Here is an 18,569-nt window from a genome sequence, read left to right as displayed (position 1 = left end):
GTTCTAGGTCTTAGACATGTAAAAGCACAGAGTGCATGTAATGCAACCATTAGAGAACTTAGTGTCTTCTTAGCGAAGAAAACATTGTAAATATTTAGCAATTGCAAAACCAAAGTAAGGGAACATACAAGAAATTGTTAAATACAACACAACCAAGAAAGCACCCTGAGGCTCAGATTTGCTTGGGTACCCATTACCTGTCACGGGCAAGACAGATTATCTGTTTAATTTCTTATCATTTTGCCCTCTTTCCACTTCTTTTTTTTTTTACTTTTAATTGAGTATGACATACATAAATATATTACATACACATGTACAACATCCACATATCACCAGTACACAGCTCAATTAATTTTCACAGTTGGAATATACCCAGAATATTGCCAGCATTCCTTTTTTCCCCCAGCATTGTTTTTAAAGTATCACTTATAAACTGTGTGACTTCTTATAATCATGTATACATTTATAATTAAAAATTTTAAAGACCAATATATGTTTAGATATGAAAACCTGCTTCATTTCTGTCTGCTGCCTCTGCATCCTGCATTCTGCAGTCTCCATCTAAAGGGGGTCTGCATTCCTGCCTCTGTTGTGTGGAAAATGGTGTGAGATTTTTTTTCCAGGCAGGAGGCAGAGGGGAGGATGTTTCTGAGAAAACAGTTCTTTAAAGTAGACCCGCTGGATTAGCGGGCAGGATGCTTGTCCCTGCGTGTATGGGAGCCTGAAATTATGCAAATCTCTGGGGGAAGAGGCCTTCTGGAGGACCAGACACTCAGGTGGCCGTGGTTCAGGCTCTCCCCAGATGAGTGCCTGGCTCCCACCTTTCCAAGCCTGGGTTGCCGTAGTTCCTAGATGCACTGTGCACTTTCCCCCACACCTGGGTCTCGGGTGGTTAGTCTGTGGTTGCCAGTTTCTGATACTTCTTTCCTGGAATTTGAAGAGGGTTGGAAATGGGCAGTGAAGCTTTATCTTGCCCCCATGCTTCCCTGCCGTGAATGATTTAAAAGGAGAGGCCTCGTTAGTGAGCCAAATCTTACTGAAGAAATTTTCATTCATTAATCCTCAACATTTAATTCTTTTTTTTTTTTTTGAACCTGTTCATGTTTTCTCTGACTCATGTGCTTTTCTTTTATGTTGTTCCTTATCCTGGGATCAGGTCCCAGTTGATCATGCTTTAATTTTTCTAGTCTGAGAGAAAATGTATCCTCCCACCTTTCAGGATATGTTCCCATTTGATAACTTGCCCTGTGAAACCACCTAGATTACAGACTCCTCAGGGAGAGAGAACGCTACCTTTCAGATTCATGCAGTGAACGAACCTAGTTAGCAAAAAGGTAACAGGGTGGAGGAGACTGTTCGCCCTTGTGCTTCTAGAACTTTGCTGCAGAATTCATAGCAGTTCTCAAAAGAGCCCCGTCTATAAAAAGAGGTGCCTCCTGGTGTAGCACAAGAAGACAATTAATAACCCTGTAACATCTTACCACGTTGATAGACAGTGACCGCGGTGGAGGGGGTGAGGACGTGATACCATGGGTGAATGTTGACACCACTGTGCTGTTTCTGTGAAACCATCATGAGGTTATATATATCAATGGTACTTCAATTTAAAAAAAAAAAAAAAAGAGGTGCCTTCAAGGACTGAGCATAAGGAAAGGTTGCTTTAAGGGGTGAGCCTTCCTGCCACGGCAGTACGGGTGCCTGCGCATCAGACTTACCACTGTTCACCGTAAGAGGGATTTTAGACGGATGGTTTGGATGGGTCTTTGGAAAACACCGGAAGTGCCCATCGTGCCTTCAGTTGCATTAGAGAATGACACTGCTGGACATGACTGGAGGGGGGAAGAGACGGAACACACTGAAAATGACTTGGCGGCCCCCCCCGTGCATTGGTTCTCCCCACTGCTCTGTCGCTGAAGCTGCCAGCAGTGGAGGGAAGCAGTGTGACTCACATGGTGACACGCTGTCTGGGCTTTTGAGTCATCAGACCTTGCTCTGTCCCTGCCCCAGCTCTCCCATTTACCGGCCAGTTCGTCTTAGGTGACATGTTCTCTGAGCCTCAGTTTTCCCACCTGTGAAGTAGGCCCCCCAGGTAAGGATTAAATCAAACTGTTGTATCACACCTGGCCATTCAGGGAGCCCAGGGAGCCAGATGTCTTATCCTTGACTATATGTAAATTTCTGCTTCATCTGGAGAACAAAATCATGAAAATACAGCATCTAATAAAATCAAACCCCTCCCAGCATCAGGAGTGAGTTGCCCGTCTCCAGAAATAATACCAGAATAGCCATTCTCTCCCTATTCCATTTAGCTGTGACCCCGGTTTGTCGTCTCAGAGCACAGTAGGTGTGTGTCCGGTCTCCTCCCCTCCCCTGACCAGTTTGCTCTCTGGATCACTGTGACTTCTCATTTTTCACACACCTTCTACCATGATGTCTGAATAATACTGAGTACAAGGCACCAGGTAAAGGCCTGTGTGTCCAGGAAGAAAGTGTAACTCGATCCGTGATCAGTCTTAAATAATTCAACTGCAAGGGTTTTTTAGCACTTTTTTTTTTCCAGTCTCTTATATTTGAAACCCAACAGTCTCCATTGTCATGGCTTGGAATTTCACTCAAAGTTTTAAAATCTAGAATGTTAACCCAAACATGAGCCTTAGCAGAAAGTATCTTGTCAGGTGTACAGTCACTATCAAGGTGAATAAGCACATGATTGAATCACAAAATAACAGTCAACTAAACTGTTTTTCATATCTAGAATTTGATCTTTCCTGCTTCAAGTAGCAGAAGCTCATGGTGTGATTATGCTTATAATAAAAAGGCCTGATTCATCTCTAACAACAGGATTCACTTTCCAAAAGGGGCGGGAAGAATGGCCCTGTCTCATTAGCCTAATCGCCTCTTTGCTTGCACTTGGGCTGCCTTTATTCACTTTAGCATGTAGCTCCTAGGCCTCATTTTAAGAAATATTCCCTTTTAAAGCACATTTCCTACACCATTTTCTTCCATTCCATTTAAGAGAGAGACTCACTGGGGTCTCTGCTGATAGCCAAGAATGACTTAAGTGGTGTCTTGGAGTTTGGGCAGCCTCCGTGCAGACAGGGAAGGGTGCTCCGTCTTCCCACCTGATGGACGTCTCCACCGATTGGAGGAGGCTGCCTCCGCAGCCTGGCCTGGTTCTGGGCAATCACCTACATGAGCCGCCCCTGCCAGCCTGCGGGCCCTGGAGCAGCAGGCTGGCTCTCCTCAGGGCTGTTGGGTTGTTTGATCACATCTGTATGGCAGCCTTCCTCCAGAGAAGAAGTTCGGTGTGCTTTTTTACTGAGGAGTAGGTCTGACTACAGAAAGAAAGCATTTAAAAAAAGTTGTTCTGTACAAAGAGAGACCGTGGTGGGCGATGTGAGAGCCACAGGCTTTAAATAAATAAAAAGCACCTGGCTGGACATCTGCACCGTGTGTGCCTTCACCCCTCCTGTGACCCGGCCCAGGGTCTCCCGAGGGGCCTGTGAGCCTCTGGTTCTGTAACGTGGGCTCCCGTGAAGCTAGACGCCCCGCCCACGCAGCAGTGCATGATGGGGTCTGTCGTCTGGACAGCTGGGGAGGGGCTGGAGTATTTGGGAATGCATGTCCAGTGAGGACCTCAGAACAGCACAGAGGGGCTGGGGCGGGGCTGAAACACCCGCGAGCCTCTCGGTGGTGATGTGTTTTCACGACCTCAGATCTGACAAGTCCCACTTGCCTCTGGGAGGCATCGAGGATTTTGCACAGACGTGGGGTCTGCTGGACTCTTATAGTTCCAAGGAGCTGTCCCGAGTGGACCCCAGACCCCCCTGATAGAAATGGTGGGGGCATGATTTGGTTTGGTTTGGATTTTAATTATTATTTTACTGATAGAGAAAAGGTGTTGCCCCTTGTTAGAGTTTTCTGGACTTGAATTTCTAACATATTTTTAATTTGTTCCTACTTTCCATTTGGTTTCTCACTACTCAATGTCTTCTCTCCCGTCTCTCTTTTCCTTTCCCCCATTTCTGTTTGTTTGCCTCTGTTTTGCTCAGGTGGCTTCGGTGCTGCTCCAGTGTTTGGCAGCCCTCCTACTTTTGGGGGATCCCCTGGGTTTGGAGGGGTGCCAGCATTCGGTTCAGCCCCAGCCTTTACAAGCCCTCTGGGCTCGACGGGAGGCAAAGTGTTCGGAGAGGGCACTGCGGCGGCCAGCGCAGGAGGATTCGGGTAAGCCCCCGGGGCGGCCTGTGGGGGACCAGGCCCAGGGGCCCCAGACTCTGGCTTCGGACAGAAAATCCTTGCATTTTCCCTGCTCTGGACTGGTCTGAAGGCCTCCCTCACGCTCCAGGGTTCCTGTTCCCCTTGGGGAGGGCTCGTTTCTTTCAAGGCAGGCTCTGCCGAGTACACGGTGGACATCAGCTGTGTTGCTGTCCATGCTTGTAGAGTCCGGGTTGCCAACCCCCTGTTCTCCCAGAGGAGCTAAAGGGTTGGTGAGAGGAGGAAAATGGTTGTGCTTTGGCTCTTTGAGAGTCAGGGCTGCCCTGGGTGTGGTGACTTATGGGAATTCTGAGTGAATAGTTTGCAACAGATTCTTTCTCCTTGGGACTGTTGTATGGTTGACCCATCGTCCATGAGTGAGCAACTCCTTGTGTCCCGCTCCACCCTGGCCCCTCAGAGCGGGTGTTCAGTTCACAGTCCTGTGGGCCAGCTTCCACACGAAGCACTAACCAGGCCCCCATGTTTCAGAGTCTCGGTGGCGGTTCAGCTTGCAGAGCTGCACTTCCTGCCTTGTGCACATCCTCACTGAAAATGCTATATTAGGGATTTGCTTTTAAAGGCCCCAGAACTTCAGTCTAATTGCCAAAACCCCAAGGAGAAAATAGCCTTCACCATACCACAAAGTCCTTATAAAATATATGTGGCGATGACTACAGAGTGTCTTGTTCAGTAGAGGTATTAGTGTCTGAAATTAATGTCTGATAGGTCCCGCCCTGGCACTGGGCTCAGGACTCAGAACACATGACACTAAAGGCTTGGGGGTGGGGGCGGGGGCTTGGTTGTAGGGAATCAGCGAGGTACTTGGGTCAAGTCTTGGCGAGGTGAGGGCATCTTCATCTTGGAAGTGAACTGAAGTCTGCTCTTATTCATACCCTTTCTGCCCAATGAAAGATGCTGGTGCAGAAATGCTGGCAGATTTCAAGGAAAGTGAGCAAGTTGATGTATTTGCTTCTTGGATTTCATGGAGACACTAATGGGTCCTTTAAGTTTCTCCCAGGAACCCCCAAGACCTAAAGTTAAAGAGAGCTTTTAAAGGAGAGTTGGGACCAACTTAAACCAGTATTCTTGGCAGGTTCTGAGGGACACCCATCTCCCATCACATAGTATTTGCAGGCTTTTGGTTGACTGTGAATCTTGAGGTTTTATTTATTTATTTGAAACCAGCTATTTTCTTTACTAATAGAGAAGTATGATATTCTTCCTGGGGGTAAAGGGACTCTCCCACATAAATCCCGACTGGCCAGTTAGTCAAACAAGGCCAACAGTTACCAGCTCTGGTGTGAGATCTCCAAGAGCCCGCCTCCCTTCCACAAGGCCCGGTCCCTGAGCCCAGCAGGCGTCTGAGGAGTTCCGCTGCCATTTGTCAGAGGCCTGAGGCAGGGGTAGGAGTGGCACAGGGCCAGGAGGGCTGCCCCGGGGCAGCAGCATGCGAGAGCAGGCCCCGGGCATCTGCCCTAGAAGGCAGCTTACCTCCCCTGGGGAGTAAACAGAACCAGATCCAGAGAGGAGCTGCAGATACGGAAACGGGGGTGGGAGATCGTCGGCAAGTGAGGGATGCCCAAATGATGGGCTGAAACCTGAAGGACTGCTGCAGCTAGAGCAGAAGACGCGCTGCTCCGACCCCTGTCAGACGCCGGGCGGACGCCCAGACACGGGGCAAGTCGGCTTCCATGTTGTGCCCGTTACGTTCCTTGCCGAGGCTGCAGTGAGGTCTGCCCGGGGCTCTGGCTGATGACTTCTGAGAGGCTGCTACTTCCAGCCACGCACCTCACCTCGATTCGTGCATGTGGTGTGGGCTGCGGTTTGCACGGCGGACTGAGGCAGTAGAGCGCGGCGGCCATGCTGACCCTGTGTGCTTTCCCTCTGGACCCAGGTTTGGGAGCAGCAGCACCTCGTCATTCGGCACCCTCGCCAGTCAGAACGCCCCGACTTTCGGGTCACTGTCCCAACAGACGTCTGGTTTCGGGGCCCAGAGCAGCGGATTCTCTGGCTTCGGTTCAGGTGGCGGAGGTGAGCAGCCAGACTCCTTCCCTGTCTCCGGCCCCTCTGGCCTTGTCCTTGGTAAATGCATACATGCCCCCAAATAAGAGACGGTTTTTACCTGGCTGTTCAGTTTAGTATTTTAAAAGCTGAGAGCAGTTGAAAGACACAATGTTCTTTTTAGGTTTTAATTAGATTTGTAACATCCTGCCATTTCTTACCAAATAAAGAAATGGCTGACTTGATTTTCTCTCAAGATTTGAGAACCCAAAATATTAACCTTCTTACTAAACCTTGGTTAAAATTCCAAGCCGTCAGGCTCAAGATGTAGAGACTTCACGAAACGTGTATCATTTGTTTAACACTCTGTGTCTTCAGGTGGTGGAACGTGTATGTTCTGTCTTTATCTCACATCACATTTATGAGGCACAGAAGTTAAGCAGCATTGTTTCATAAACAAAGATAAAATCTCCAGGAGACCAATATGAATCTGCCTGAAGGGCCACACAGTGAGCAGCAGGACGGGGCCTAGAACCCGAGTGCGGTGCTTCTCTGGCCTCGAGAAGAGGAAGCGAGCAGATGAGAAAAGCACAAAGAGCCTGGTTTTCTAAGGAAAGAGATGAGTGTGGCACAGTGCAGCCGATGAGAGGGGCCGGGCCGAGCCCCCGCCGCCTGCAGCAGTGGGGCACAAAGGAAGGACCCTGAAATACTGAGAAAACAACTCCCCTTCCTGCCTGGCCCGCAGACTTGAGGGCCAGGAAGGCATTCCGCAGGGAATAAAGGAAGGAATTCGGCTCAGAGCCCACCTTTGTCTTCCAAGGCTTTGTGGGTTCTGACCTCATTCGTTTTCATCTTTTTCAGGATTCACCTTTGGCTCGTCTAGCTCGTAAGTAGCTACCTCTAGTTTTGAGTCATCAAAGAAGGATGGAAGAGTGTGTGGTATGCGAAAGTACTAGACACTAATTTTTGATCTGTTTACATTTTGTTTCCATTTTTCCTGTTTTAAAAGCTTGTTCTGGAAGCATGAGGGTTCAGCAACAGGTTTGGGGTTTTGTGAACTTGCTGGTCTCGGTAGGAACCTGGGAGGAGGTCCCAGACCTAGCCTGCTCAAGGGCCATGCATGAGAGAGAAGAATTTGCGTTCTGATGAGCAAAGGCTGGAAGGCAGGACTCGAGAGATGCCTTTCCCTGTCTCCCTGTTAGTGTCTGAGAAGCTTTGTGCCGACTGCTGGGCTCCAGGCCAATTGCCAAGTCTTCCTTTTTGATCCTCACTCTCTGCTTCTGTGTAGAATTGCATGACGTTAAGAATTCAGTCTTGAACTTGAACACAGGCGGTTGCATGAGCCCGAAGCCCTTGTTCAGCCAGAGCGGGAGCTGACCTGCGTTTCTCCCGGCGCTTCCTTACAGGTCTGTGCAGGGCTTTGGTGGCTGGAGAAGCTGAGTGGGTGTCGGTGTTCCTTTTGTTCGTGTGACCAACTGCGTCCTCAGCTCCTCTTCACGGAGAAACACTGGAGCAGCCCTTCCAATGGACATTCTCATTGAAACCCCGAAAAAAAATAGCAGAAACCAAAACTCTAGAGATGCTCGGTTGCTTGTTTTGTTTTCTCTTCTGTATTGATTGGCGTCTGCGCCCTCTGCTTCCCCATTAAAGTGTTTGGTCTGTGTACAGCATGTTATGGGGGTTTTTTCAGGCCACAGCCTAGAAGAGAGGTTTCCTCATTTCTGTGGCTCTGAGAAACCTGCACAGCTATCCAGCAGCTATGTCCTCAAGGGTGGTGCCAACCAACCAGGGCAGCACAGCAGTGAGCAAAGGGAGCCGCAGGAGTGGAGGAGAGGCCCCCTGCCGACGGCCGCAGCCTTGTGTGCCCTAAGGGCAGCCCGGGGTCCCCGGCTCCAGCCTCACCGGAGTGTCCTAACGGCAGTCTTCAGGCTGGGCGTACGTTCTTCTGAGGCTGTGCAGATGCTGACAAGGCAGGGCTGAGGGGCATCCGAAGTGAGAGTAAGGGCATGCTGTCTCTCAGGCCCAGGCGTCACAGCGCTTTGGCTGGGTCATCGCTGGGGAGGGCTGGAAAGGGGCAATTGTTAAGAGTTTTCCTTTTTGGAAATTTGTACTTTAAAATGTTTTAATGACAGTTTTCCATGTGAGTTAATTCATCACGTGACAGCCAGTGCAGTCTTGCTGGATCTGTTGGCTGGCTGGGGAGGGTCAACCTCAGCCAGGTCCGCGGTGCCACCCGTGCCCTGCTGGTCCCCATCTGCCGGTGCTGCAGACTTTTCTGGGAGCTCAGTGCAAAGCACCAAGTCACAGGCCTCAATCCTGCAGATTCTGAGTCAGTAAATTGGGCCTGGACATCCTTGAGCGTTGAGGTCAGTGGTTTCTTCCCTTCGGGGGAAGACGAATCTTGTAGTACAGCACTGCTGGGTTCTGGGAGCCCCCCCAGAGTGAGAGCGTCCTGGGTGCCTTACCCTGCTGTCTGTACAGCCTATGAGAAAAGGAGCATCTGTCCAGCCCGCCACCGACCAAGGCGCAGCGGCCCTGTGATTCAGCGTGTGCCGTTTGGGTCATTGTGGAATTGAAGAACCTGTCTACCTGTTCTCACAGGAGGCCCCTCAGCCGCGGAGCAGGGAACCGTCCCCAAGACACCCACACGGCCACGCACGGGGCTTGTTTGTCCCACACGTGCCCTGGGTTTGTACACAGTGGCACTCTTGAGGCAGAGGAACTCAACTTTGATGGGAAAAGCTCACGGTGGAGGGCCTTGCTTTAAAGGGAGTAGCAAGGGCCAGGTGACAGGGCTGATGCTGCCTTGGCACGACATCCAGCCCAGTGGCACCCAGGCGGAGCCAGTATCCTGCCCTGCTGTTTTCTCCAGAGGCTCTTTTTTTATAAATAGAAGCTGGTTTGGCCTAAGCCGTTGACCTCAAATTCTCTGCATTAATCATCCCTTGAGGTGGCATGTGACATCTTTCCGTAAGCCATTGTATCAGCTGTGCTCGACCAGATAACACCCCACCACTCACTGTAGGGCGGCAGCACCGGGGAATGTGCTGCTGTCCGCGAGCCCCTCAGAGTTCCTTGTTTGGGCTGGTTACACTGGTAGGTGGCAGGGGTCAACTCAGCACTACCAGTGTACATGCCCTGAAGCCAAGTTCTCAGATGTTGGATGGGGATGCACAGTGCCTCCAGCCTGCACAGGGGGAGCGCGGTGGCCACTCAGCCACTAGGGGCGAGCAGAGATGGGGGGGAGAGTATAGGGGCCGCCCTGCGAAAAGGAGGTACCACGAGTGCTGGCCAGGCCGGAAAGGGGCCCACAGCAGCTCTGGCCTAGCAGGCAGCTGTGGTGGGCAGGTGGGCACCCACCGATGGCTCAATTGGTATTCTGCTCATGTGACTCTGGAAAGGCAGGAAGGAAAAGGGGAACAACAGTTGAATGAGCTAGGTCGTGGTTTGCTTGGCTTTTCCAGACAGAAGTGTCTTATATTCGTGATTGGTGCTTCAGATGGCAACACAGCGTTAGAGGCCATGAGTTGGGTTTCGCAGGGACAGGAAGAACCCCAGTGACGCTAGGGGCGAGCATACAAGTCCCCTTGTGTATCAGCACGGCTGCGGACCCCTCTGATACCTGCACTGGTGTCGCCGTGAGCTCCTGGTGCATGCCTTTCACCTTGCTTTCTGTTTCAGGCAACCTCCGGAGAAGCACCCGGGTCAGCTCTCCGGCACTCCGGAAGGGGCGCGGGCTGTGCAGGCTCTCCTGACCCTGCCCTCGCAGTGACCTCTGTCACTGGGACGAGGCTCTCGTCCTCTCCGTGTCATGAGGACTCTGCCCACCGTGGTAGAGTGGAGGTTAGGATTCCCATCTGGCCGGGTGGGTGTGAGGGTTAAACAAGGTGGTATTGTAGAGCGCCCAGCACAAATTTGGGGCCTGCTCTCACTTTACAGGACCTTGCCCTGCTTCCAATTCTAAAGAGAGTCCCCCCTTGGTGACCTGCCCTGGTTTGAGGTGGGGCTGTCTTTCACTGGCTGTCTAGCGCCTTACAAACAGGCCCACGTTCCTGCAATGGCTTCTAATGCAGGAGTGCCCGGTTTTCATGGGCAATCCTGGCTCAGCAGAGCTGGGTTGGGCCCTTGCCTGTGTTTGTGACAAGCATCCCAAGAGGTTCTGAGGCAGGTGGTCAGTGGGCTGCATTTTGAGGAGTTCTTTAACTAACCACAGCAACTAAGTATTTTCCCCCCAGAGAACATCTGAAAGAGAACCTAATTTCCATGGACAGGCGCTTATTGCCATTAATCTAGGGTAAGGGATCTTTTTGAAATTATCATTGAGAAACACCACTGCTCTTCAGACACCAGCTCAAAAAAATCCTGTGAAAGCACAGGTGGGTGGCCGGCTCCCCCAAACTCAGCTTCAGAGCGCCTCCTCTGTCAGCTCTCCTGATAACCAATGGGAGGAGCATCGTCTTGACCTCATCCAGCAAGGCCACCGGACCTGGTCTCCAAGCAGGCCAGGAGGAGGGGGAGGAGCCGAGGCCCCCAGCGCTGGGCCCTCTCCGTCTCTTCTTTCTCTTTCCACCGCGGGCAGCTCGTGGGCTTCTGCTTCCCTTCTCACTGAACACCTGGCCAGTGCCTCTGAGCGTTTGCTGGCTCTGAACACCTGATCTTTCTGGGGCGGGAAGCAGGGTAGGTGTGTTCCTGGCCCCGGGCGGCCTGGCATTGTCTCTCCTCTTCCGCTTGTTTCCCCTGATTTGCCTGCTCCTGCAGCACTTGTGTGGAAAGGGGCAGTTGGACAGGTAGATTGAGCCCCCGAACTTGTGCTGTCTTCAGGACGTTTCCTATGGGAAGTTCCTGTTAAACCAAAACAAAAAGGGCTCCACGGTCAAATAAATTGTGGAAATAAACAGACAGAACAAAATTTAACAGATTTTTAAATCAAAGGACTCTTTTAAGCCTTAATATGCATATTTGCTTTGTAAGTCACTAAGATGAAATTGTCTGCCGTTTCCCAAACCTTGCTGACCGTGAAATCTCTGCCGGAGCCCCATTCCTTGGGGCTCGCCCTGCTCCGTCATTGCTGTTGCCGGACAGAAGCACAGCTTATGTCTGCAGGTTGTATTTGGAACACACATTCCTGTGATCATCTACTGAGTGCTTACTGTGTGCCAGCTGTTGTCTATCTTGAGTGCGCTGCAGACATTTCATTCACACTTAGCCTACAGTCTGGATGCCGTGACCCATGTCTTCCAGATGAGAACGTGAGGCCAAGATCGGAAGCCATTTGCTGAGTCTCACACCAGGTAGTGGTGAAGCCACAGGGGAGCTGGGCTGTGCCACTTGCCGTGCCCCATACCACATCCCCTGCCCTTGCTAGGCCCAGGCCATCTGCCGTGGGCTCGTGTGGGTTTTCTCCCCTAAGACAGTCATTCATTTCAGAAGAAACCCCTGCCCACTTGTGCCAGGGACACTGCCGAGCCCCTCCTCAGGCCCCCCTGTCTGCCCCCAGGGTTACGAGCCGACCTTGGGTGTGTGCCAGGCAACCCTTCCTCCATTGTGTGGTCACTCACCCCCGTTCTGCGGGCTCCCCCCCATGCGGTTGTCATCTGTGTGACTGCAGCCCCGGGGCGGCGTGGGGCGGGTGGGGTGCAGAGCCTGGGTCTGTTCAGCCTGTGTTGGCGCGCACCATGCACAGACGGGGGCTTGCTGGCTGCCTTCTGATGAAGGGGGTCGTACCCAGAGGAAGCAGTTGGCTCCATGCCCTTTGATGTCTGATCCTCTCCTTCCTCTGCCGACTCTTCCGGGGTCTGGCTTTGAGGCTTTCCGGAGTCGCACAGGAGGTCAGGCCACAGACCCACAGGGGCTGCAGTTGCTCCATTGTTCATCCCCACTGCTTAAAAATAGAATCCTGTCCATTCCACAGTCCTGGCCGGAGATTCTCCACATTGTTTTCAGCCCGAAATCACCAGCTGCAGAGAGTCTTTGTGCAGGAGGGGGACGGTGGGCAGGAGCCCGTGGCAGTGAGTCCAGCCCACCTCTTGCCTGGCCCTCCAGCGCTGCTTCTGCCCGCTGGGCCGGGAGAGTGTGGAAGGGGCCATGGTTCTCCAGCTCGGTTCTCGCAGCCATGCCTGGCCTGGCCTCCATGTGGGAGGCCAGAGGGCGTCTTCACCCCAGCCCGCGGGTCCCTCCACTCGCACTTGCCCCACTACTCTCAAGGCCTCTGTGCACTTTCTCTGTTCCAACAATGGCCTGTTCTCCTTCCCACCTCAGGGCTCTGCCATGCTCCCCACTCTGCCCAGTGACCCTCGGGTTCTCATTGTGCCAGGACGGTCCTAACTGGGGGTCAGAGCAGCTGTCTGTAGCACACAGTGGGTGCTGAAGAGCACAAACAATGCAGAAAAACCTGGGTGGTTGACTGTCCTTGGATACAGCTGGAGCAGGTTGGTCATCTGGTCCAAGCTCAAATGGGGCAGAGGTCACACACATCACAGCAGGTATGCACAGGGCATAGGACCGTGCCTGGCACAGTCACTGGGTGTCTCCCAGGCAGCTTCCCAGGCTTCAGAGAGCGGTCCTGAGCAGATGAGCCCCCAGGCCCACCCTGCCCTGGGCACATGCCCACAAGGTTTTCATCGAACCCCAGAGTTGACCAGCAGTGCTTGTCTCAGGACCAGAACCCCAAAGGACGGGCAGGGCCTCAGGCTGAAAGATCCCTTGCCCTTGTTTCCCCCTCAGCCTCCTCCTGTTCCAGGATGGGCAGGGCTAGCCCTGGATTACCTGCACCCCTGCCCGGTCTGCTGGTTTCCATCCCTGCTGGCAAGAATGGCCAGCTGCATGGCTCTCACCCCTCCAAAGCCCTCCCCGGCTCCCCCCTTGCTAATCTCACCATCCAGCTGGCCAGGGGGGCACAGCAGAAGCGGGAGTAGCAGGCAGGCAGGGTTGGTATGCCGAATTTTGAGTCACTGGCTGCAGCTGCCAGAAGGGGCTTGGCGAGCTGATAGGACAGCTTAATTGTCACCAGCCAACATTTTCAGAAGCATTTAGAATTCTCAAGTCTCAGGATGTTTGCTTTTAAATTGCACCCATTCTCTGTGTTTTAAGGAACAAAGATTTGCCCCAGTGTAGGGAAACGAAACTGCTGTAATTATGTTACAAGGGTGGTTTGACTGTCGCCTGAGTCCCTCCCGCCGGCCCCTGCCCAGGACCCAGGGGAGCAGTGCCCCTCTGTTGAACAAGTAGCAACTCCTGCTCTGAGCTGAGCTGAGGCCGGGATCCTCCTCTCCTTCAGTGCTTTGGGCACCTGAGCTGCCCGACTCCTGACTCTTGTCTACAGGGTCTTCTTTCATTTGAGCCGTTCTGGAAACAGGAATAAACATGACCCTCTGAGACATGGAAGCTGAGCAGGGCTGAGACTCCGCTGTGTGGTTATCAGCATCACAGATGGTGGCACTGGTGGTCACTGTCCAGATTCATCCAGTCATCGACATGTCTTACTTCCTGTGTGCTTCCACCCGGCAGCCGTTGCCGGCCCGGTCTGTGCGTCAGGCTGTCTCCGGACAGGCTGAGTCTGGCTGTTCCAGGCACATGCTTACCACGCAGGCCTTCTTCTCACCGAGTCTGCTGCTGGCTGCCAGATGTGTATTCTGGGAAGAAGCAGTCCCTTCTGTGCCCAGCACACAGCAAAGCTGGCCCATGTGGGAATCAAAGAAGCCCAGCTTTTTAGGGCTGAAGGTTATCCTGTTGGATTCCCTCCTTGACTACAGAAGGGAATCAAGACCCAAAAAGGGGAAGACAGTGACTCGGTCTACCAAGTAGTTTATTTGGTTAAGACCATCGGTACGTCTGGGCTCAGATCCCATCCTAACTGTGACTTAAGGCAGTCACTAACTACTCTGGCCCCAGTCTCATCTATATACATTCATGATATACCGCTCATGATAATACATTAATCTAGATTTATTGAGGATTAAAGGACACTGTGTAAGGCTGGCAGTAGTTTTTTATCATCACCATCATGATGTATTAGAGTGAGAGCAGCATTCTACGTCCCCTGTTCTGTCCCAGTTCTCTCACTGCTGTAATGACGCCTGTACTCGTGAGCAAATGGCAATAATCAGAGAGCTACAGTGAGGCTGTTGCAAGGTCTAAATCCCTTGCTATTAGCTGTCTATACTCCAAAATGCAGACAAAATCTTTCTCAGAGAAGGAAGCATGACAACTTAAAAAGATGCATGGTAGGTCAGCCTGTGCAGTCACTGTTCACTGGTTAAGATCCACAGTCAGACTTGTTGGAGTAAAGATTTCATCTTCTCATATTCAGCCATGTCATAAAAATCGTCTTGGAAGTCACATGATGGAGATCGAGCAATAGCATGGGGCCCTTGGTCTCTGAAGGACTGAGTGTAGCAGGATCATGTGGCCCATGTGAGGCTTCTGCCCCCTCACAGGAAGATGGCTCCTGCAGCGCCCTGCCACCTCCCACTTTTCTCTGTCTGTAACATCTGTCCCAGTTGCTTTCAGGTGTCCTAGTGCCCTTGCTGCACAATTTCTCCCCACAGGATGGCACCCATGAAGGTGAGGCTTCATTTTCCAGCAATCCACATTAAAGTTAGGTCGCAAAATGCACAGGGCCTGAAATTAAACTAAAACCATCTTTGACGAAGCTCCTGGTCTGATGTTTATTGTCAAGATGAGTCTTTTCGTGATGGTGTCCATCTACTGCTGCCTCTTGAGTATAAGATCAACATGCACCTTGAGCTTCTCTGCAACTCGTCTTTATTCCCATTGGCTTATTCTGCTTATAAAGCGTATTTTTTCCCAACGTGATTGGACTGGGGAGTCTAGCATGTGAAAGGGCCCAGCTCCGTTCATTTAATGCTGGTCAGGGCATGAGAACAACTTGTCTGAGTAGATAGAGCTATTCTAATCTAAAAGTCAATTTAATTTCCAATTAGGTTCTTAGTCAAAGATGTTCATTTTGTCTTACAGCTAAACTTGTATCAAGAACAAATAGAATATTCAAAGTATACTTGACTTAGCTGCCTGGTAACAGGGAACGGGACCTTGGAGACCTTTGCTTTGGTGATCCGTTACCATTTTTAAGTTTATTCATACTGTCAAATAATGACTCCTGTTTTTTGTTTGTTTTCTGGCTCTAAAACCAGATTTGAGAGGTAAGAGAGGGCAGAGGGCTACAGGGGAAGGCAAAACTTGACTGCTCATTCCTAAAGCAGAACTCAGCTCCTGGTGTCAGCTGCTTCTCCAGGGACCAAGTGTCCTCTGGGCAACATTCTGTAGAAAGGCTTGTAGATCTAGAACTGCAGAAGTCTGTTCTTCAACGCAGAATTTCTTAGATTTCTTTCATGGGCAAGGAAGGTGACCTACTGGCCTAGAAACAATCACCCATATTAGGTATCCACAAGTTGAAAGCATGGGGAAAGTCCACAGAGGACACTTAAGTCCCTGCTGAGATATGTGGGCTATTATGTCACTTTCAGCAACATGTGGTTACTTCTGCATGAATGTGTGTTAAAGAGGGTTTGGAATGCTGGCAGTTCAGGGGAAGGCCACGTTTTTCTAGCAAGCATCCATGCTGCCTGTGGATTAATTGATAGATACACAGTAACCGTCCTCACTAGTAGGTCATTATGATATTGTAACTGTAATAGCTTTAAAAAATTGATTGCCCTAAATCTTGGTCATTTATGAATTCTTTTCCTCTAGAAAATGTGGAAGTGGTTGACACTGGCCCCTAGTCCTTTATTCCCAAGTAAGCTGAGACGAGTTTTTCTTTTCGCAGCAAGATGAATTAGTAGGTACCAGATTTTCCAAAACAAACTAAAAAACCAGTTTTCAAGACAGCTGACATCAAGTAGGAAAGGATAATGACCCCTGAGATTTAAGAAAAAAATGAGGTTAGTCCTGCAATTGCCCCAGTTTCCTTCCTGGAGAACATTTCCAGACTGGCACAAGGAGGATCTGATACCAAAACCCAACAAAGATACATATTAAAACTACAAACAGATATCATTCATCAAGACAGATATAAGAATTCTTAACAAAAGTTTAGCCATCAAATCTAATAATACATAAAAAGGATATGCATAACAACTAGGTGTGGTTTGTTCTAGTAATTCAAGGTTGATTTAACATTTGAAATTCAGACAGTAGAACTCAAAAAAAACATGATCATCTCAGTAGATGCAGAAAAACCATTTCTAAAATCCAATGTCCATTCCTGACAAAAACTTTTAACAAAATAGAAAAGAAGGGAACTTATTCAACCTGGTAAAGAGCATCTAGGAAAAACCTGTTAACATCACACTTAATGGTGAAAGAATGCTTTCACCCCAAATAGAGAACAAGGCAAGTATGTCCATTCTCACCATTCCTATTTAACATTGTACAGGAAGACTTAGCCAATGCACTAAGGCAAGAAAAATAAAACATACCCAGATAAGAAAAGAAGAAGTTAGGCTTGGTTCACAGATAACATGATCACCTATATAGAAAATCCTATGAAATCTTTAAAAAGTTACTAAAACTGGAAAGTGACCTCAAGATATAAGCCCAATATACAAAAATAAATTGTATTTCCATATACCAGGAGTGAATAATCAAATTAAAAATTTTAAAGCCAATCCATTTACAGTAGCATCAAATATATATTTTTTTTTTACTTTTTAAGGTATTTATTTAAAGTTCTGTATTTAAAAATTGTATAAGTAGTATGGAATGACACATTTGTAGAATTAAAATAATACAAATATATATTTAATTTACTTGACTTTGTTTTACTCTTTAGAAAAAAGTAGAGAGTTGTTTTATGATTATTGAGTCCAGAATATTGGTATTTCTCTGCTAGAAAGAAGCTTAAAATAAAATGATCTATCTTTTTTTATTGAGATGTAAGTGACATACTATGTTAGTTTCAGGTGAACAACATACTGATTTGACATTTGTATATTTTGCAAATGGTCACAGTAAGTCTAGTTACCATCAGTCACTGTACAAAGTTAATACAGTGTGTGGACTATGTTCCCCAGGCTGTACATTACAGTCCCATAACTTATTTATTTTATAACTGGAAATTTGTCCTCCTTAATCCCTTTCATCCATTCACCTCCCCCTCTGGCATCCACCTATTTATTCTCTGTATAAGTCTGGGTTTTGTTTTGGTTTGTTCAGATATATAAATTGGTTAGGTATAAATCTGACAAAAGTGCAAGACCTGCACCCACTGAAAACTAAAATACTGCTGACTGATACTAAGTAACACCTAAATAAATGGAGGAATATATACTCATGAGTCAGAAGACTTGCATTATTAAGGTGTCAGTTCTCTCCAAATTGACCCATAAGATTCAGTGCAAGCCCATGGAAATACCACCAAGCTTCTTTTTTTAGCTGATTCTAAAATTCATTTGGGGTGCAAAGGACCTATAATAGCCAAAACCACTTTAAAAAAGAAAACCAGAGTCGGAAGACTTAATGTTATTTGAGTTCAAGTCTTCTAAGCTACGGTATTTAAGACTGTGATACTAATGTTAAGCTAAACAGGTCAGTTATACAGAACAGGAAGTCCAGAAATTGATCCACACATATATGATTAATGCGAAATTCATTTGATGAAGGCAAAGAGGCGATTTAGTGGAGAAAGGACAGCGTTCAACAGGTGGTGCTGGGACAACTGATGGTATAGAGAAATGGGATTGATTTATAGTCACTGACCTTGTGCCCTATAAATGCTAAATTTGCTACTAATTCTGCTTGTGTGTGTGTGTAGATTTCTTTGAATTTCCTGCACACACAAGCATTTGTCACGTCACTGCGGTTTTCTTTTACCCCAACCTTTATGCATTGTATTTCTCTTGCATCGGTGCTCCATGAACAAGGTCACATAGATGGGGGAAGGGTGGACATCTTTGCCTTGTTTCCCCTACCTGCCCTCCACGCAGCCAGAGTGATGCCCCATCTGGCTGGGGCTTGGCCACAAAGCGGGTGAGGTGGCGTGACACTGGTACCCAAAGCGATTCTCTGCAGGACCCAGCTTTCTGATCTCAGGCTGGATTTCAGGACCCCGTCCAGCCAACAAGGAAGGTCCTGCTAGAAGGTCCCTCTCCCAGACTTCCCAAGGAAGCAAGATGGATCGTGGACAGGATTCAGGCCTTTCCGAGGCCCCTGGCCACCAAACCCTCAGTCACGCCAACCCCACTGCCATTTCTCACACCCACAGCTCCTGTAGGATCATCGGCCTCATGTTGGGGGAGTTGCTTCTCTCTGTCACCGTCGGGGGGAGGTGGGAGCCATGGGGCAGACTCTCTGTT

At 49.4% G+C, this 18,569-nt stretch overlaps 1 protein-coding gene across 4 annotated transcripts in view; it reads left to right on the top strand.

Annotated features, from left to right (window-relative positions):
- The window catches only part of NUP214 (nucleoporin 214), a 103,090-nt gene extending 95,170 nt beyond the window's left edge, over positions 1-7,920 (top strand). For all 4 annotated transcript variants that reach the window (XM_073222683.1, XM_073222678.1, XM_073222676.1 and 1 more), the window contains 4 exons: positions 4,053-4,224; positions 6,149-6,285; positions 7,117-7,141; positions 7,662-7,920. In XM_073222683.1, coding sequence (XP_073078784.1) covers positions 4,053-4,224; positions 6,149-6,285; positions 7,117-7,141; positions 7,662-7,695 — 368 coding nt within the window. In that variant the 3' untranslated portion in view covers positions 7,696-7,920. The remainder of the gene's footprint in view (positions 1-4,052; positions 4,225-6,148; positions 6,286-7,116; positions 7,142-7,661) is intronic.
- Positions 7,921-18,569: the final 10,649 nt, after the last annotated feature.

The sequence above is a fragment of the Manis javanica genome, chromosome 2 (genome assembly GCF_040802235.1).
Source record: "Manis javanica isolate MJ-LG chromosome 2, MJ_LKY, whole genome shotgun sequence".
NCBI classification, from domain to species: Eukaryota; Metazoa; Chordata; class Mammalia; order Pholidota; family Manidae; genus Manis; species Manis javanica.
This window is presented reverse-complemented; position numbering and strand designations above follow the sequence as displayed.